Source organism: Heterocephalus glaber, unplaced genomic scaffold (assembly GCF_053883595.1).
Source record: "Heterocephalus glaber isolate CG9 unplaced genomic scaffold, H.glaber_assembly_v1.0 deba00001460, whole genome shotgun sequence".
Lineage (NCBI taxonomy): Eukaryota > Metazoa > Chordata > Mammalia > Rodentia > Bathyergidae > Heterocephalus > Heterocephalus glaber.
This window is the reverse complement of record NW_028258307.1, coordinates 10,666,276-10,687,570: the sequence shown is the minus strand read 5'-3', so window position 1 is coordinate 10,687,570 and position 21,295 is coordinate 10,666,276. Positions and strand designations below refer to the sequence as shown.

The window sequence follows — 21,295 nt, the reverse complement described above, 5'->3', positions numbered from 1 at the left end:
TGAATCGTTCTGACTTTTGGACTACTGACACTTTTCATACAAAACCATTCTCTCTAAGGGGATGTTCAGAAATATAAACAGGTTAAAGCTATAAGTCAGCCTTGTCATTTGCTCTAACTCATTAAAGAAGACAGATTTCAAATGAGACCTTTTCCATTGTCTTCTTCCTCCTTACTGAGGTATAGATAGAACTGTGATTCTGGGCTGAAAAGGTCCTCAAAAGTAATTCAGTCCAGCCACCTCTCTGAAGCAAGGATGATGATTTATAACTTTTTGGTCAAATGGCCCTCCAGGAGATGACAGAATTCGTGTAATGACAGGAACACCACTGTGTTCTGAAACATAACTATTTTTGAAGTTACTCCTTGTATTGAATTAGTTCTATCTCCTTCCAGCTTCTTCTGACTGGTAGAACCTCCCAAGTACCCTGTTTCCTGTGAATATAGAAGACTGCCTCCATAATTTTTGCTATGGATAAGAACTTAAAAAGTAAATAATCTCTCTCTGCTGTGTGTAATTATCAAATCTACACAAATATATTTGAACTGTTTTGTTTTTATTTACTCATATGAAAACAATTTATTGTGCCTTCATCAGATTTGGAAGATACATGTGGATTAAAGTATCTTCCAGTATCAGCCATGAAAGCAAGATCGGGCATCTTTGATGACAGTGTCTGTAACAGAATGCCAGATCTCAGAGCAAACAGACTCTGTGACAAAAGGCTGGTTTCACTGCTGACTGAAGAAGACAGGCCTTACATATCGTGTACACAGAAAAGCAGACAAGGATTTCAAAAATGAAAGCAGATGGAAAATCACCAGGGCAACATTCCAAACTGCAGGCATTGATCTGTAATTAAGTTCTTTTGAAATTGCTTTGTACGTGGGCAGCTCTATACTCCAGGGAAAGTGGCAATCACGATTTTTTTGAATGATGCTTAATGATTTTTCTTGGGGGTCAGCTAGCAACATATCACATGTGGAAATGCTCCATGAACTGTAAAGCACTATAAAATGTGATGTACATCATCATTATATTTTGAACTCTTTGAGCACATTCACCATATGCTTATTATTACACTGGTCAGCAGCTGAAGATCCTAAGTATTTTTTTCATATCGTTTATAAATGAGTAAAAAAAACCAAAACCCTCACACCAAAGCTTGATCTTGTAAATGATTTCTTTACTTGGCTCCAGGTATTTTAAAAAATGATGCTACATTAAAACTGCATGAATTTGTGGTTCAAATGTAAAGTGGAAAAAAGTCTTAAGGCAGGAAAGTGCCCCAAGAGAAAAGGCATAAATAGCAACAGCAGAATTTTTTCTATACCTAAAGAGATTCTGGCTTGCCTGTAGGACCATGAGTTGGTTTCATAACAAAAGAGGGAAGTGGGCTAGATAGACATAGCTATATTTCCAGGCAACCTGAAGGAGATTTTACCAAGAAATGGGGGGGGGGGGAACTAGAGGCTCCTGAAGGCATCACTTTTCCCATTGGTTGATTTTTGAAGCAGTAATAATGTGTAAATTAATAAAAAGACAGTAAGAAGCCTTCCAAGCAACTGAACACAGCTATTGTCTTCTAAAAGGAAACACAAGCACAAACTAATAGGATCCTTGTGCCTGTGAATAAAGCTGATTGTCTCAGTTTCACGTGCCCTGTCCTGTGCAGCATAGGATGGTGGTTAAGGACAGGTGTTCTGGATTCAGATTTGTGGGGTCTGAATTCTGGCTCTGCTACTTGCTACCCAAGCAAGCACCCTCAGGTATTTACTTAATGTATACCACCCTTCCCTCATCTCCTAGTGGGGTTCTTCCGAGGAGGAAAAAAATCAGTAGGTGTAAAGTTCCTCGTATAAGGCCCTGCACATGTGACCATGCTCCTTGCTTGTTCCCGGTCCTGAGACTGAAGTCTAATCCCTAGAACAGCCTGTCAGAAGGCATACAAGGAAAACTGCTATTGTAGTCTATTTGGATTTCAAAGTTTGATGTTTATATTTCCTTTCATTCTTTAAGAATGAAAGCAAGAACTGAGACCTTCTGCCAAACAGCAGGGAAATGGTGTACTCAATGACTCGTTTCCACGGGGAAGTAAGAGGAAACAGATGTTTCTGAAAAACAAAAATCCACGCTCTGGGTGTCGCTCACTTAGAAAGTGTCACCGTCACCGAGCCGTGTCAGTCACCTGACGGTCTCCTGTAGCTGGAACCTGCCTGGGTGCTGGAGGTACCCTGGAAACCATTTCTCCGACTCCCCAGCCCCTCCAGATCCCCAAGGTGCCAACCTTCTATGAAGTCCGAGGCCGTGTACGGACGCTGGTTCGGGCCGCTCTCGGAGGGGCTGTTCAGGCTCTCCAGGGCCGACTCGATGGCTTCCACCAGCTCGTCACGCTTGTCTTTCCTCGCCGGCTTCTCCTCGGGATGGCGAGTCAGGCCGGTCTCCAGCTGGTACACTTTCTGCAGGGTGAAGCTGTCGAAAGGCACCGCAGCATACTCGGTGGCCAGCTTGACCCCTGCGTGCACCTCGGCCTTGTCCGCCTGCGCGCGAAGGAAGGTCAGCAGGTCGGCCTGCGCCTGCGCTTTGGGATCGGGGCCGCGGCCTGCCGCCTCGCTGGCTTGGTCCTGCGCACCCCGCAGCTGCTCGCTGCGCCCCTGCAGCTCTTCCTTGAGCTGAGCGATCTGCCGCTTGAGGCTGCTGACATAGTTGCGGTGCTGTTCCTCGCGCTCCTGCAGCGCGGCCTGGTAGCCCTCTTTCCCTGTGGGACCGTTGGCCCTGGGCAGCCCCAGCTGCTCCTCGTCGCCTTTGGGGGTGCAGGCCAGCATGTAGAGGACGGAGATGGCGCAGCAGAGCAGCACAAGCAGGACCACCACCCGGGAAATCCACCCCAGCAGGCCGCGGCGGACCATCGTCACTCAGGACAAGGCCATGCATCCAGCAGGCGCCTCATCCCAGAGCCCAGGCCCCGCGGAAGGGCTTCCGGGACTAGACCGCAGGCTGTGTGCATCTTGGGCCCCCTGCGCTGCGCTCCTCCATTTGCGCTTTGCAGTCCACCGCCGCCGGAGACAGCTGTCCTACAGAAGGGTCTTCCAGGCTGGAGCACCTCCAAATTCTCCCATGCCTTCCCATCATAGCCTTTCTGATGTGCCTCAGACAAGGAATGACCTGGGGAGAGACAGAGGATAGGAACACTTAACACCTTCCTTCATTGTGGCTAGCCTGAGTCTGTCGACTTCTCTGAGGTTACAGAAAGTGCTTGGGGAAGATGACTCAATACTGTTGAGTGTAAATCAGAACACAAATGTTCCTCTGCTGTGCAGTGCCTTGTAAAGAAAAGAGGACACAGAGAAGACGGGAGGGAAACATCGCCAAGTGTGAATAACAGTTCTCTGGGGGGAAGGATTTTGATTCTTCTGCTGACTTAATTTTTTTTTAGTCTTATAAATTCTCCAGAACGGCGCACATTTTGATGATTTAAAAGGGAAAAGTAACTCTGGGAGGCAGAAGGAGGATCACAAGTGGAGGCCCAGGCTGGGCAGCTTAGTGACTTAACAAGATCCTGTATCAACATAACAGTTTTTTTTAAAGGGTTGGGGATGTAGCTTAGTGTGAAGACCCTGGGTTCAATCTCTATTAGCAAGGCGGGGACAAAACTTGAATGACACTGAAATTGCAGGCAGGGGACTATCAGGCAGGCAGGCAGGAGGATGCAGTCAGCTCCCTGAGTCGTCCGGGAGCCCTCATCCGGGGTGGTCCTGACAGTCATCAGAGAGGTCTCAAGCTTTTGATGCCCACACGGGGAAGCACCCAGAGGTTCAAATATGAAAGTAGTAAATCTATCTCAGAAAGGGTCGGGACAGTTGATCTCCTGAACTCACCAATCCTGCTGCAGACTGGGAAGGTGAGTTTGTCATGGAAAGGGATGGGGTTAGGGGAAGAACAGGGTGGGAATACTGTCTTGCCTGGACTCAAACCCTAGGCGTGTCTCTGTTCCAGGCCCTGCAAGGAATTCTGGGTCTTAACTGCTCAAGGGTGGCTCTCAAGCAGATCACACACCTGCACCCCAGCTCCAAGTCCCTGTAACATATGAGGACCCCGCAGGACAGGCCCTCGCCATTCTCTTCAGGGACCCTTCCTCCCTCCTCAACCACAGACCACATCTACACAGCATTCTTTCTTCAGCATTCTCCCCTTTTTAACCCTTCTTTTACATCTCCCACTATTCATCTTAGCCAGAAATAAATAACAATAGATTAAAGAAAAATGTTTACTTGGGAACATTTTTATAATTCCCTTCTAGATGCATCTTTCCATATCACTTCTCTTAAAAACAAGCTCCTGGGGGTATACATGCTTTGTCCTTTAATGAAAAGTTGACATTTTTACTAAGCCCTGTGATAACTAAATTATTCTTCAGACAGGTGCCACTGTCCTTCTTCCTATGGTGATGACGGGTTGACGCCTCCAGGCTCACTAACTTGATCTGAGCGTCCCCTGCAGGAAACTGTGTCCATACTCAGGGGTTCCTGGTTCATCACCCAGGACAGGGGCTGCCAAGCCACACCATTCCACCACCCAAGCACTCGATTTCTCCAACTTCCTTAAAAATTCAACACATTAACATTTTCTTTCTACTATTTTGGCTAGTATTTCTCTTGGCCTGAAGAGCTTCTCAACTATAATTTAGAACAATACACAGTTATTAGTGCTGACTTTAAAGTGCATATTTAGTCCTGGAAGCCTTTTCTGTCTGATGAAAATCTTGGGATTTGTATAATTACTATATTTCTGTGATTAAAATATCTCCGCTTTGGTGTTCAGGCACCTTGCTGTTTTAAATGAAATTTCTCAGATGAACTCATTATAACCAAGTATTAAATTACCAGTGAAGACATGCTATCAAGTTATTCTGCCATTTTAAAGGTCTTTTCTTTAAATAGGTTGCCATTAAAGACAAAATAAGCAAATAAAACAAAAACGAAAACAAGAAAATGGACCATATTTGTTATGCTACGGAAACTTAAAGTATGCAATCTTTTTAACAGCATTTTTATTGGAATAATCACTATATTTGCATAATAGATTGAAATCATGTTGGTTAACGAAAGCCATGTTATTAAAGCTATGGTTAGTATAGAAATTTAAAACTGTAGAATATAATATTTCCCTATAAGTATCTTCAAACTCTAGTTTCCCTTTTGAAATTCATGGGCTGGGAATGTAGCTCAGTGGTGCCATGCCTGCCTCACAAGTGCAAGGTCCTGAGTTTGATCCCCAGTACCGGTATGAAGAAAAGAAAAGAAAAGAAATTTACTAGCACAAGATTTTTTTTAAAAAAAGAAGTAAGATTTCAGATATTTAGGAAGAATAGATATTTTAAAAAATAACAAAAAGCTATAAAACTGCTACCAAAGCAGTGATGATTCTTTTTTCCTTTTAAATCTCTGAAGCAGATAATATATACCAGAAACAAACTTTGTGTCCATGAACAGACAAAATATGTTTTAATCATTCCAGCAATCTAATAATCCATTATCAAACATGGTTACCAGCTATGCTGTAGATGGTCGAGGTTAATATAAGGTATAGGAGTGTCTGCTTGCTGAAAGCAGAGGCCAGTTCTTTCGAGTCTTGCTCCTGTGGAGACTTCCAGTTTCTTATGTGGCAGCACAGAATGTTATTCATGGGAGTGGGTGTCACTTTACCAGCTCTGTCACCTTCAGAAAAGACACTCTGATGAGACATAACTGCACCCATGGGCAGCTGAGCTGTGAAGGCCCATGTAATCTAGTCTTCTTGTTTAGGCAGAGAGGTTGGGAGAATTAGAGTTAACATTTATAAAGTGTTTACTGACTTACAGATGGAGAACACCATGTAATTACTAAGCACTACTACCAGTCAGAGATGACAGTAAAAATATAGCTTTATGTGATCATACCAGCACTGTGCTACTATTTTAAAAACTTAGAAAAGGCACTTAGACTTTTAGACTAGCTCAGTCTCTTAGGGAAGCTGGGGGACAGGGGAGGAGTGGCGTGTAGGAGGAGGTCCCTGTCAATAACAAGGTGGGAGAGGACAGATACATACTTTTGGTTTTCAATTGCACAAAATCCTTGTGCCCATCTATTTTTTTGCTGCTTACATTTTTCGCTGTCTATCCTACTGCCTGCTTTGCTCAGTGCTCTCCTATCCCTAGACAAACGCCAAGGATAGTTTTGTGACGTCACACATGTGAAACACTGGATTAACTGATAATGTGAGGGACACAGTGGGCCTATGCCAAACAATGGATTGGGTTTCTTAAGACTCCAAGTGGAAGTTGCATAAAAACTCTGACACCTCTCGCAGACCAGGGGACAACCTGAAAGTCCTCAGACCTCAGTATAACATGGAAGTGAGCCAATAAGAGGTCTGTCTAGGATTCTATCTTTATTCAGACATATAACAAGTAGGTATTAAACACCTATTGTGTTTATAAGAAGTTATAGAAGAAGAAAAATGGAACCAAGTATGAATTCCAACATCAGCAAGCTTATAAACTTGTAGAGGAACTCAGGTATTCTCCAAGAACTATAATTTGAACCCCAAACAAACAAATGACAGTAAAATACATATAAAGTGTTAACAGATAATATAAAGTGGTTCATAATGTGTTCCCACCTACCATTGGGTGGGTGATGGGTGAGGTAGAAGAAGGTTTTAAAAGAAAATTATAAATAAATAAAACTTAAAAACTAAAAAAAATTTAAAATAAATGTTAGCAATCATTCATATTTGTTAATATATGCAAGTGGCCACCGTTACTGTGGAAGCTCTTTAGAAACTGAAACCAGCACAGGTCTAAGCTTAGTCTAGGGGCTACAGTTCCCCCCACATGTGGTCAGTAGATTGCAGAATTTCTATGAGTAGCAGAGAAGTTGCCACTGGGATTGGATGTAAGCATTTCACTCTAGAGATCTCAGTGGATATTTTGGTCATGAGAGTTGTATGCTGTCATAGCCTGCCAGAATATCCACAAGGCACTCATAAATCATGAGACTCCAGGAGAAGTCCTGCTGGTGACATGTTGTCAGGGTCAGCGGCAGGCAGAGGCGACGGTGGCTTCATGGTGAGACCAGGTCAGGCAGCACTACCTATTACAAGGACAGGCCTTGTGAGTGATAAAGGAAACTATTCAAGGAGTGGCAATAAATTCTACAAAACTTATTCACCCCGTATGCAGGCACAGCCAAGCAGGCTGGTGGAGGACAGAGGCAAGCAGTGTATTCTGGATCAGGAAGTGGTAGACCAGAGCCCTAGCACCACTGTGTGAGTCGGCTCTGCTTTGGCACATGCAGGCAGCTCTTTGATAGCAAGGAAGCAAAGGAACCTTTAGTGAAAGGATTAGCTGTACCTGTAGAATACACACTGAAGTCACATCTCATGGATAAACATTCCATCCGCTGTGTGTGTGTGTGTGCATGTGTAAAGAGTATCATGCAAGGATCTTATCCAGGGAGTTTTCAAATGCACTCCAAAATGGATATCAAGTTAACACTGAAAGCTTTATTTGAACATATGGTTTCATTTAGAATTCCCTCTGCCTCAGTTTAATTCCTGAATTCAGGGGATGGCACCCAGCTTCGAAGATGACCTCAATGATCCTATCACCTGCTTTTCATACCACTGTATGTGTGCTCCACATGTACCAGGGGCTTGGTGTGAGTGACCAATAACGTACACCACTCTGTCCTGCATAAGGTTATGTGATAATGGACTGCTGCTGGTGCCCTGACTTGGCCTCCTTCCACGCCCAGAAAGACACCATACTGTCAGTAGCTCGTGGAGAGGCCGTGTGGGGAGGAACTGAAGCCTGGAAGTGGATTCTGCAGCCACAGAAGCCTAGAGATGACTGAGAGCTGCCAGACTGAGCGCAGCCTGTGAGAAATTCTGAATGAGGACTCCCTAGCTGAGCTACTCCTGGATTTCTCACTCTGAGCCCCCAGGAAACAATAAATGGTGGTTTTAAGATGTTGCATTAAAGGGAACTGAGACAGTTGTTTTTTCTACATACAAATAGATAACTAATATCTAGAATTACAGACTTCAGAGTCACATAAAATGCTACCTCCAAGACAACACATTATTTTTCATTTTATTCTGTTGTAATATATCTTATATAATAAAATCATCTTGTGAGATGAGAAATAGGTTACTATAATCATATCTCAATCTGGGGAACTGAGATTCAGAGCATGACTTGCATCGTGCCCCGAGACCTGTGGGCTACAGAACCAGAGCTCAAACCCATCTTTGGCTCCAAGCCACAGTCCATGCCTCGGAAGCCCTGCAAGATTCTCCTCATGAGCAACACTCACATACAAAAATGCTTTTACTTCTGTAATGTCAAGGACTTGACAATGCAAGCAAAAATGTAATAGGTTTTAGGGGAAGCCTGACCAAAAGAGCCAGTAATGGAGCGTGGCTCAGAATTTGTTGACTATCTTAAGATTCGGACACATAACTGAGAGCTGATGCAGTACCCGGGCCACCTCGCTTCCAAGTGTCCTCATGGTGGTAAGAAGTGCCCGGCTCCACTAAGCTGCTCAGCTAAGACACACAGACGCCATCCCTAAGCCTTCCTGTTCCACCATGTTGTGCCCTTCATTTATCACCAAGTAAAAACAGTCCCACTTTGTAATAGAGCTCAGATCAATTTTCACGTCTCCACCTCCACCACCACTCTAGGCCTATCGTCCACTGCCTGGACAAAACACCAGTCCCTGAGTATCAGAGGGGGAACAAGGCACGTGGGACTTAGGAGAGGAGAAATATGTGGTTCAGAGAAGAATGGCAAATGCCTCAATTCTGGGGAAAATACTGCAAAATTCATCAGAAGACAGACAAGAACTCTTCTTACAAAGGCGGAAAGACCCTGAAATAAGCAAAACAGCTCATAATCTCACATCACACCCACCTCACTTCAGAGAGGGCTTCTCAGGTACCAGAGCTCTCTCCAGAATGCAGGTTTCTGTGTTCCTTTGAGTTATTCTCGTCTCTCCCCCTGCCAAGTGCTTTACCCTCAGGTGTGTTCCTGATGGCAGCTGAAGAAGTCGACGCAGAGAGGGAAGCAGCTCAGTATCATTGTGAATGGATTAAGAGGTGGGAGGTTCACCTTGGCCACAAAGTCCCCCCTACCTCCTCCAGCCGTGACACCAGGAGGCTCAGTGTGGACCAGCGGCTCAGGCCTCACACAGAGGGAGCTGCTCACAGGGGCACTGCTGTCTTGTGAGTCCCAGCACTTGAGATTGGCTGCCCCAAACTTACTGAATACAAATAGCATATTTCTGACAGTAAATAACTCTTCAACAAGTACTATAAATGCAAATGAATTCCTTTTACAGACAGGGTTTATAGTATTATTGGATTATACATTTATAAAACAATAGCTCTAAAATAATAAAATACAAAATATTTTTAAACAATATTTTCTTGCGGTCCTTGGCCCTGGGGGAGTTCTCTAAGTTCCCATCCACAGACCCTCTGACTGCACTGCAAAGTCCCACAGGGTGGAGCTCGTGCTGTGGCTGAGCCCAGGGCCCCAATGCCAGGCTCCTGCCTTTGCTGTTCACTGCTCGGGGGACTCAGCCTCCAGGTTGCCCCACTGCTTCCATCCAGGGTCCCCAACCACTGCCAGGACTCTGCCAGGATCTGCCTTCTTTCCTAACTAGCAGGACTCCCACTTAACTGCAAGATCCCCTCAATGTGCTGCTCTCCAGGGTTCCCCTTAGAACTAGGCTCCAAGAGTGTGTTCTCCCATGACCAGCACAGACATGGCCCAATGGCATGGGCTGATTCTTTCTCACCCAGGGACTCCCTAGCTGGATGGCATCCTCCAGCCCTCAACTCCATGTCGGCATTCTGGGAGAATCATTCGGAGTGCATTTTCCCAACTTAGATAGAGGGAAAAGAGAAAATGGCAAAAAGAAATTGAGGTCAGCTGATGAGAAAAGGAAGACAGAGATGAATCACAACTGCACACACTGAAAAGCGCGGCAACAGGCCCAAGTCTTTCTGGGTTCTTAATTTGCTAGTGACTTTAGGTAGAGAAGCCTGGATAGACAGGGTCTCCCTGTTGGTGGCTATCACTCCCAGCCCCACCCTTCACCATCTCCAGAGCATCGTAGCAGCTGCAGAGCCCAGGGGGTACAAAGAGAAGGGCACAGGCATCCACAGTCACCGCTCGGGCACCCTGGGTAGAATTGGAAACCTCTTCCCAGCAGTAGGATGGCTGGAGCCCAGACTCAGGGCTGAGTAGCACTGGAGCCTTGCAGAGGGACTGTCCAGCTTCTGTCTGTCCTGTGGTCCTGTGGGTTTCTTGAATGTCAGGGGAGGCAGCCTGCACTACAAAATGAGAACCCTTAAAACCGGGCTCCTTACACCCTCCTGCTGTTTCTAATTACACCCACTTGGTGAATATTTGCTTTGGGCCAGATATCATACTGAGCGTTTCATAAACATTATCTCATTTAATCCACAAAACAATCCTATGAGCTAAGTCTTATCATCCCTCCCGTGAAAGATAAGGAAATTGAGGCTTAGCGCAGTGGAGCGACTTTCCCAAGGTGTGCAACCCTCAAGCAGCCAAGCACAGCTCTAAGCCCAGCCCCAGCCAACTCTAAGCCCTTCTTTTACCCATGAGGCTACACTGCTCAGAAGCCTCAGTAACACCACCTGCTTGCTGAGGCCTGTTCCTGCCCCCAGCCTATCCAACTTCCCTTGTTTCTGAACTTAACGATGAGTCTTCTCACTTAGGAGCCTTTCTGGCCACTCAGGCATGCCATGAAGCTTTGTTTCTCTAGCTATCGCTGTTACACATCCCTGTTTAGCTGTGATTTGCATTTTCACATCTGTCGATGGCCATGCAAACTCATACTATCCTGACATATAATTCCTATCCCAGTCATCCTGTGTGAGTCTTGCTCTTTCCCCACAGTTGGTGCCAGGACACAATATCTCTGCAACATTCAAATGCTTCCGAGCAGAGGCCAGATGCTTACAGCCACATACCAGGTTTAAGATATCTCAATTAAAAGGCACCCTGGCAAGTGAAATGTTTAATTAACTGAGAGATGTTTTTATTTGAATGGAGAAAAGAGAACATCTCTGGGTCAGTCAAAATGATGGCTGGTATCTCTAAGGACTTTTTTTTCCTGACAAGAAGTGAGTTCCCTTCCTTCCTCTAGAGCACGACAAAACAGACACCCAGGGCAATATCCAGGCACCATGTGTCAGATTAGCACCTTCCCATGCAGCCAAAGACAGCCTGGATTGGAGGAGACTCGGGGAACCCTGTGGGAGCTTGAATCCTGAGGTCACCCTGCACAGCTTACAGGGAAATGCATGCTTTTAATTAATAAGGAGGGGACTAATTAAAAGTGAGCAATGCTTTGCAGCCAAGTTCCTTCTAGCTGAGCAATAAGCATAGGGCCCCGAACAGATTGCAGGCAGAGTTGCTGTGTGTAAATAAGAACTGCAAAGCGAGGTCAGAAGTGTGAATCACCCCATGCTGCGCTGCAAAGGCTCCTGGGTGAAACAGGCTCGACTTCATGGACAGTGGAAATCACCATGGAGAGAAGCAAAACAGAGCTTTCACCTTCACTTTCTGATAACAAGAGCCATGTACCACATTAGGGAGGAGAAGGGAAGTGGAGGATGAGAAAGTGTTTACCAAAGGCCTCTACCATGTACCAGTCAATGGTTTGAAACATTTTTCAGACACAGATCTCCGGGGACAAAGCAGATGAAAAGCCCAATTCATTAACAGATGAAGGGGAAAAGTGCTCAGTCTGAAGCAAAGCAAGTGACCCAAGACCCTCTGGGGCAGCCCTAGGGGGGGCTCCACAAAGGACAGCGGGAAGATGGCTGAGCCTAGGGCACTGCCACCAGTCTCACTTCAACCTCATGAGAATTTTAATGGTGAGCTGTGGATTCTCATCCTTAAGACTAGGGGTCCAGGCCTCGGCAGGGCTGGGTGACTTGCTGCTGTAGTTTGGATCTGATGCATCCCCCAAGGCCTGTGCATTACAGACTTAGTTCTCAGCTTGGCACCTTGAGAGCTGCTGGAAACTTTATGACATGGGGTTAAGGGGAGGTCTTCAGGTCATTGGGGATGTGGCCTTGAGGGAGACTGGAGACCCTGGCCCCTTTCTTCCTCTTCACTCTCTCTCTCTGTCTTCTGGTCATAAGGTGAATGGTTTTGCTCCAGCACCGGCTTCTGCCATGAGGTGCTGCCTCACCACAGGCCCAGAGGGTCATGGTCTGAAACCTCCAGAACAGACCCAAAATTAACTTTCTCTTTGGGTAAGTTGTCCTGGGTGCCTGCTATAGTGATAGAAAGGTGACTAACACACTTGCCCACACAGATAGCAGTCCCCAGTTCCTGCAGAACACCACAAAGGCCTTCCTCGCTCAGCTTCACATTTCAGAGAGCAGATGGGGCTACTCAACATATACAGACTTCATCAAAGAGAGTGAATGAAAGGCAGCACCCCCAAGCAAGGCAAAATAAAAGAGCAGGAAGCTGGAGTCCACGCAGCCAAGAAGAAACAGCCTCTAGAGACAGCCTACACACACCAGACCAGAAAAGGGAAAACACACTTTGACCTTAGGCGGAGGTTAGGGGTGCATGGGACATGTCTTTGTCCCCATCTCTGGCTTCCACAAGTGAGACCCTTTGCTTGGTACCACCAATGACAAACTAAGGGATAAAGCCTGATTCTTAGCCACCTGGGGCTACCTAAAGTCCTGGCATTCTGACCTCCCACTGGCAGTGCCATGTACCACCCAGCATGTGGGGGAGCCTATTGGACCCCAGCAGAGGGGGGCGAACTCAATGGACTCTCACCTCCACCAGGATACCCCAAAGCAAGGCCATCTTGGAGCATCCTAGCTGAAGGCAGTGATGCCCACATGGTGAGTCCTTGGTAGGGTTTTGCTGGCTGCTTGCAGGGAGGAGTTTTAAGAATAAAATGGCTACTTTTACTCAAGAGTTTAGTCAGCCTAACTCCTCCTAGTCTTCCTTATCCTTCCACACATGCAAGGGAGAAACCAGCACACAAATGAGGGGCTTTCTTTCAGAAAGTAGTTATTATAAACCAGAATTACTGTGCAGAATAATTTGAAAAAAAAAAAAACCAAGAAGCTACAAATCCTTCTCTCTTTGTAACATCTCTTCTCTCTTTCTGCCATCTGAGTTTGAAAACAGAACCAAAAATACAGAAAAAATTTAATAGAGAAAGCCAGTAACAAATAAATTCAGGAGGAATTGTTATTTTTGATAAAATAAAATCCAATTTGCAGATAGTATTTCTAAGTTTCTAGCACCAGCCTTTGGCACCTGGCAAGGACTACCTTAGTGTCTTTGTCCTGATAACCAGGTGGGTGCTGATTCATGTCCTCAGCTATCCCTGCTGGGGGGTTAATTGATTATTAATGTATTAGTTAAAAGCATTTGGGGATATTATACCTGTAAAGAAAGTTATCTTTAATATAATACAAGCTGTCCTCTTTGTACACACAGAGGAATGGCACCAAGCACATATTTAATAGTTTGTTTTGGAGTTTAATACTATTTAGCATTCCATCAATATATTTTCCCTGCATCACCATTAACACATTGCATGCTCTTTCTGTGAACTTCACCTTCCTAGCTATGACCAACTCCGCTTCCTCTTACTTCTCTGATGTCTCTCCTAGGAGACAGGCGCTATTTACATCATAACCATTTTTGCAGTTAATGACATTTGAAACGGGCTGAGATTGAGTTCCTTACAAATGACCCGGCAGCTAGATGGTGAAACTGGGCTTCCAGTCCAAGAAAGGACTCTGTGACTTGTGCTCTTCATCCCTCTGCCATGCTGTCTCTCCAGCCTGTACTGCTTGCTTTCGCAGAGGTGTGCGTAGCAAAGGGAAAACACGGAGACACAGGGAGAACCTGGAAGTGCGTGATGCCTACTCAAAGAAAGGTACTAAACCTGAACCATAAGGAGAAGGAAGAGCAGTAGTGGTTGGAGAGGTTTATAGCACACGGCTCTTATATCACGGCAGGAATCTAAGCTTTATCCCACAGGCAATGGTGAGCCAGAGACCGATCACCTGAGAAGCCAGAATCCACCAAAACAGTGCTCAGGCATTAGCCTGCATGATTCAGAGGATGGAGCTGTCACTGAAAATGACAACACACAGGGGAAGACTTAGCAGAAGGACCAGTTTGGTTTGGGGCATGCTGGCTGCGCTGCCTGCAGGAATGACAGACAGAGGAGAGAGGGCAGGGCTCTGGCAGGAAGCTTCTGCCTGCATTCTTCAAATTATCTGCCCCATCAACCATCTGTGTTGCCAAACCTGAGACCCTATAGGATGTCCCCTGTCAATTTATGACTGTCTAGAGAACTTGCATATCTTGTTCTTGTGATCAGCAGGCAGCCAGAGCCTCATGCACCCAGGCAAGCACTCTACCACTGAGCTACACCTTCAGCCCTGGTATCTCCTTTTGTCCTAGAAGTACAGTTCAGTGCTCAAAAGCACAGGTTCCAGGGCCAGGCCATTGAGTCCTGCATTATTTTGTTTCTCTCAGCCTTTGTCTCCCAAACACAGGGGCATAGAAGTGTCTGACCTATACAGTCTTCATGTTAAAAAAAATGAGATAGTTCATGTGATATACTTGGGATACTGCAGAGGATAAAGTTAGTAAATTCAATCAATGTGAAACAAAAATAACTCTATACCAGAGCAGAAAGACAAGCATGCTACTGACATCATTTTATTGAGGAGAAAAACTAACCTCCAAGAAATGTTTATACTTTTGGTGTTTATACAAAGTGACAAAGCTGGTCAAAAGCAGTCTGTACTCGAATCTAAAGCTCTAGACTTCCAGTCTCTGGTCCATAAACTGCACCCTCAAAGCTTTAAATGTAAATCCATTTGTCCCTTCATATTCACTGATTCCACATCCATGAATCCAATCAATCATAGTTTGAAAATACTGAAAAAATTATCTGTACTGAACCTGGACAGACTTTTAAATTTATCTTTATTCCCTAAACAATGCAGTTTTTACACTGCACTTGCATCATGTGATTTACAATATAAACGAGAATACCGGTATGTTATATGTCAACACTGTACCATTTTATATCAGGGATCTAAGCATCTACGGATTTTGGTTATCAATCAGGGTCCTAGAACCATTGCGAAATGAATGCTGAGCAATGACTGTAACTCTCTTATATTCTCATCAGCTCCCAAAAGTTCAGTTATTGAAGACAAAAGAAGAAGAAGAAACAAAAGGAAAGGGAAAAGGAGAAGAGAGGGGCAAGGGAAAAGAAAAATAGTGAATCTGAATTCCCAAACTACCACCTGGATAGAGAGGTATGGGTCTAATTAGCGTCCCTGGAAGATTAAAAAGGCCATGCATGTGGAAGGCTCAGCCCAGTGTCCTGGCACTGGGGAAGTGGGGTGGGCTCACTGGGTCTCAGGACAATGGATTTCACAGTTGTAAACCTGAGACTGGGAGCAGCAACCAAATTTTCTGCTCCAGAGAACTTACCAAAAGAACCCTGAGCTCAATTCCACTGGATTCTGCCCTGCAATCACCATTAAAAGGACAGCAGGTTCCATTTGTGAGAAATCTCAAGACTACCTAACATATTTTTGAATTCCAATTTTCCAGTAGCTCAGAATGACATTTCAGCTGCTCACATTAAATATATTCCTGGGATTCACAACACATTCTAAACAACAATAAAAGATGCTTCCCTCAGTATATGTCAAGATGTCTCTGGTGAGAGGAAGGGATTCCTTGATCCCCTCTTTTGACTGCAGATCATTACCCCGTTGGATAATGAGTTCACAGCTGCTCAGGATGGCAAAAAATGCCTCCATATGAATGATAAATTGGAATATGACTCTTGCAATTACACATGTGAAAGTGCAACAATTTCTGAAATTATTGTAACTGTGGTACAGTAATCCCAAAAGAACAAAATAATGGAAGCATTCTATCCCATGCTACAGGGACCTGTATTACAGCAGGAAGCTGAAGAAGATGAGCAGAGGTTCTGACACCACCACACGCTCATCCCACGTCTAACTTCTTTACTGGAAAGGTATATGGGATTCTTGTTAAGTAGCATATACTGTGTAGCACCACTATGTTACTATGTAATAACTTTTTGAAGTTCAGTCAGTGTTACAGTGAGTGTGACGGTTAATCTTGATTGGAGAGCCACTGAGGGAATTAGTAAAAAAAAAACCTCTGGGTATGTTTGAGTGGATCATGAAACTGTGACCTTAGAGATTCTATCTGGTCCCTGAAACCCTTCTCTCTGGAACTCTTCTTCTGTACTCTCTTTCCTGGCTACCATGAAGTGAGCAGCTTTCTCCAGCATGCCTTTCCCTCATGATGTTTCTGCTTTTGAGCCTGACAACCATGGACTGAAACCTCTGAAACCATGAGCCAAATTATACCTCTTCTTCCTTGAAGTTTCAAATGTCAGGAATTTGGTCCCAGCAAGAGGAAAGTTGACTGATACAGTAAATGTGAATTTTATCTATGTAATCATAAATATGTATTAAATGCTTAGTCTGTGAGAGAGACCAGATAAACTACTATAGGAGATAAAGAGAAGGGTCAGTCAAGGGCCCTATACTCACAAGCATAATGAGCAGTGGGTGAAATAGGTACAAGGTGATCAATCATTAGGGCTATACACAAAATGCCACTATAGTTCAGGGGAGAGAAAGATGTTTCTGGTTAGAGGAATCAGAGATGTTTTAGCTGAGCCTTTCAGTGTGTGCATTGAGAACACGTAAATCACCCTGGACATAAAATATGCAGCAGATCTAATTAAGTTTTTGCCCGTTCCACCCCAAATCCACTATTTAAGAATGCATAGTGTCTTACTGAAAAAAAGCAGAGAGCTCTAAAAATTCACCGCTTTACTGAGTGTGTCTAATATTTTTGTAGATTATTTTCCTAGCCTATGTCTCTCAGCTTTCACACATTTTTCTCATGTGCCCCAGGGCAATGTAAAAATACAGTGGGCTTGTTACTATCCTTATTTTTAATTTCTAAAAAATATTAGTTCCTTCTACGTAGAAAGAAGAGTTAAGAGGTTGTTTTTTTTCTTGAAACCAAGCGAATGGGTCTCAAGATTGATATAAATGCAATTATCCTGTGGAGCAGTGAACCCAAGGAGGGTTCAGCTTTTAATGAACATTGCTTTATCTCTATTAAGACCCTTATAATGAGATAATGTTTTCGAGGAGTTTCTGTAGCTATAGAGGGAAAACACTGTTGCTTGCCAAAGCGCCTCAGTTTTTTATTTCCAACTTTCTGACTCAGTGATAATGAGTGGTAGAGGCAAAAATATAGCAGATCGTACCTTTTTCAAACATCACACGGCCCCAGCTTACAAATCAGACAAAACATGCTAAGAAGACGGAGAGACCACCTACGTTGCAGACACTTGTAAACTAGCACTCAAGCTGTAAGACCAAAGGAATCTAGAAATAGTGCAAGACACAAACTGACCACATCTCCAGGCCTCATTGTTGCATATAACTTACTGCTTTGCTACATCTTTATCTCTAGCAATTCAGAAAAGTAAGCATGCCCCTTTGGTATGGAAACATGGTGCTCTTAATCAAATTTATTTGCCAGGCCAAGGTCTCCTTTCAGAACACACAATCTTAGGTGCAAAGCTGCTGAAAAATAATGTCCTTTGCCTTTAAATAAATGTATAAATGCTTTAGACCGTTCAAACTAAAATGCTCTCTATGGGTGGCACCTTTACTGCTTGTCTCTTCTTTATGACTGGCACAGATATTTCAAAGGAGTTTAGCTTAGAAAACCAAATTAGAGGTGATAAATCAGGGAAAAAATAAAGCCTGTGTACATAGGAAATACGGAGCAGTCAATGACCTGCCCTCACATCACAGACAACCTGCCTCTCCCTCCTTTTTCCTCCTACCTGGTCCCCTTGGCAGTGCCCCTTATGCATGCTCCCAGATTCTCACCTGCTGTAATGGTGTACTTTGAGGGGCCTTCCCCACCCCTGTCCCTGCCCAGATATCCACACTAACCCCAGTAGCTTCTCTCTGCTGCCCACTGAGGGGACACAGTCAGCACCCACCAAAGCTGCTCCATTGCTTACATCTTATATAGCTGTAGGATATCAAAACCAGGAGAGGGACATAACATAACATGTGCTCATTGCTCCATTTTATCATAAGTGTGGGGATGGGGAAGCATAAGATCTTTGCAACTTCCTGTGGATCTATTAAGTATTTCCACATAAAGAGTTAAAAAAGGGAAAGGAAAGGAAAGAGAAGGGAAGGGAGGGGAAGGGAATGGAAGGGAAGGGAAGGAAAGGAAAGGAAAGGAAAGGAAGAACTGTTCAACTATGCAAGCCCCAGCACCGTCCAATCCCATCGTCCATTCTGCTTCATCCAAACCCACCTTTTATGAGTTGGTCTCATAAAAATCAACTGGGTCCAGGGAAAAGAAAACAAATTAGGAGGGAGGAGCCTGGTTTCCATTCCAGAGGCTTGCATTTCTTAATTAGAAGGAAAGCATAACCATGACTTACAGATAAAATGGAAAAATTCCTATTTGCCTGATACTACTAGGAATCATAATCCAATGGTAATCTATCAGAAATGAAAATAAACCATTTCTGAAAATACCATGTAATTTAAGAGGAAAAAGCTCTACTCATCAAACTTCAATTTAAATACTACTCTAATGAAATCCAATTCTCAAGGAAAGCCAAGTTCAACTTTATCCATACTTAACTTACTTTTTTTTTAATACAAAAGTGACCAAATCCCTGGTCATTCCAGAACTGGAAAAATGCTGATAAAAATCTTTAAACACAAGCAGTTTAACAAGTATTTGTTGAGTATCTACCAAGTGCCAAGTCTCATTCAAGAAATATGATACTTTTGTGTAACTCTATCTGACTACCTACATACTACAGTTATAGATAGATCTCAATATATGAAGATGAATGTGTGAAGAGCTCCTGACCTCCTGGAGTTTAAAGCATGGTGGAGGAGACAGACCCATGAAGGGCTAGGTAAATCAACCAGGTAATTTCAATGACAGAGGAAAAAAAGGGTGAGGGGACATAGATGGGGATGTTCAAGCTAATCAGAGGGATCAGAAAAGGGCTCAAGGAGATGACACCTCAGATACATCTTGGAGGAAGAGTTCAGTCAGATAGAGAGAGGGCATAAGAGCTTTTCAGACAGAGATAACTAAATGGCACAGGCTCAGACGTGTGAAACAGCATTGTGCCTGAGCAGCCAACAGGGCAGTCGAGGGCACTGGACTGGGTGGTGCTGAGTTGGGGCAGTAGCATCAGGCTATGGGGACTGGAAACAGCAAATTCAGGGAGGAGAACATGAGTTTGTCCTGGGACAAGGGAAGTGGAAGTGCCCTGAGCCATCCAAGTTGATATGTAGAAGCATGTCGGAAAAGAGGTCCAGGCTAGAGAGAGAGGCCCTGGTCACCTCCACGTGGGCCGACACCAAGCCATGAGACTGAATGGACTGAAGGGGAGAGTAGAGAGTGAAGAGAAAATGCAGTTCTGAGTTTGGCAACTCCAACACCAAGGCCAGGAAAAGGAGATGAGCCTGCATACAGACAGAGAGGAACTTCCAAAGAGGCCTATATTATCATGAATTGAAGGGCAAGGCTGCTCGAGTGGCTTCACATAAACATTTCTGGGGCTGTCTATGACTGAGCAGGGAATGCCGCCTAGGTCTGGGTTTGCTCTTAGTTCTATGGCTTGGATGCATCTCCCAAAGGCCCATGTGCTAGAAGGTTGTCCCCATCGTCACAGTACCGAGGTGGTGAGGCCTCTGTGAGGCAGTAAACCCAGCATCCTTGGAAGCGATATATGTAGCTCACCTGGGAGCAGATTATTTCATGAGAGCAGCTTGTTACAGAAGAGCAAGCCTAGCCTCTCCTCAGGCTCTTTCTTCCCCTCTCACCATTAGACACCTCTCTCTTCTTCTCTGTCTCCCTCTCCAGAACACATTCCTTCCGTGCGATGCCATCTGCTGTGCTGTGATACAGCCAGGGTGACGCTGAGCAGACAGACAGTGAGGCCATGCTGTTGGGGCTTTCAAGCCACCAGAATAATGAGCCAATTAAGCATGTTTTCTTTATATGTTACCCAGTGTTACACATTTTCTTACAGCAGCACGAAACAGACTAAGACAATTAGGAGGCCCGCTGTTGTCACATACCCAAGCTACATTCTCCAAATTAGCTGATGTTGGTCCCATCTGCCCAAATACAGTCTCTGAACTTGTTCAGTGCAGAGAAAGTAAAGAAAAAGCCACCTCTGACATTCCGGAGCCAGACTGACACTCACAGAAGGTCATGTTATTCTGCTATTAGACATAAACCCTCTCCAAGAACAACAGCCTCAGACAGGTTACTTTGAGAACGTGATATAGAGAGATAAAATAAGACCACTTCATATTTTTTGCCTAAACAAACACAAAATCAGAGTAACTATGTTACCACATATTACCAAACACCGCCTCTCTGGGCCCAAATGATTGTCTGCTATTTCTTTACTAATTACAACTTTATCATCATTTTAGCCTACATCCCCATAGATAAGATTTCCTGAGATACCTAACCAGTGAATTGCCCTACTTTCTGGGAGCATCCAATCTTGAGAAAAAGCTCTTCTTCCTTAGACCTTACTGCAGTTCATCTAACCAAAACCCAAATCCATATTCTAGCACCCTCTTACTGAGACACGTTGTGAATCTCTATGGTGTATATTATCCACCACAGCAACCTGCCATAAGCCACACATTCATCTATGGTGTGTTCCTGATGGTCTTTGGCTGGAGGAACTGACAGAACTCATGTGTGGATGATAAATATATTGAGCTCTTAACCCCCATGGACACAAAGATTAGGACAGTAGTTACCTTTTGTGAGAGGATAGGAGGAACGTGGGGAAGGGATTGCAGCTCTGTGGAGCTCCACAGGGGAAGAGATGTTAAAGGTAGTAAGATTTTACTTCTTAAAGTGATTGGCGAGTATATGGACTGTTGTTCTTCATAATATTTTTAAGTCTAGAAATTTTGACAATATACTTTTAAGAAGAATGCAAAGGGCAATGATGTCAGGCGCTGCCGAGAAATCAAATAAGCTAAGCATAAAAGAACTGCCCGCTGAGGAGAACGATGTGGAGGCCACTGATAATTCCGTATGAGAGACAGATTA

General features: G+C 44.4%; 1 protein-coding gene across 9 annotated transcripts in view; it reads right to left on the bottom strand.

Moving 5' to 3' along the window:
• The window catches only part of Csgalnact1 (chondroitin sulfate N-acetylgalactosaminyltransferase 1), a 316,784-nt gene that overhangs the window by 85,278 nt on the left and 210,211 nt on the right, over positions 1–21,295 (bottom strand). For all 9 annotated transcript variants that reach the window (XM_013073455.3, XM_087216875.1, XM_087216876.1 and 6 more), the window contains one exon: positions 2,288–3,165. In XM_013073455.3, coding sequence (XP_012928909.1) covers positions 2,288–2,909 — 622 coding nt within the window. In that variant the 5' untranslated portion in view covers positions 2,910–3,165. The remainder of the gene's footprint in view (positions 1–2,287; positions 3,166–21,295) is intronic.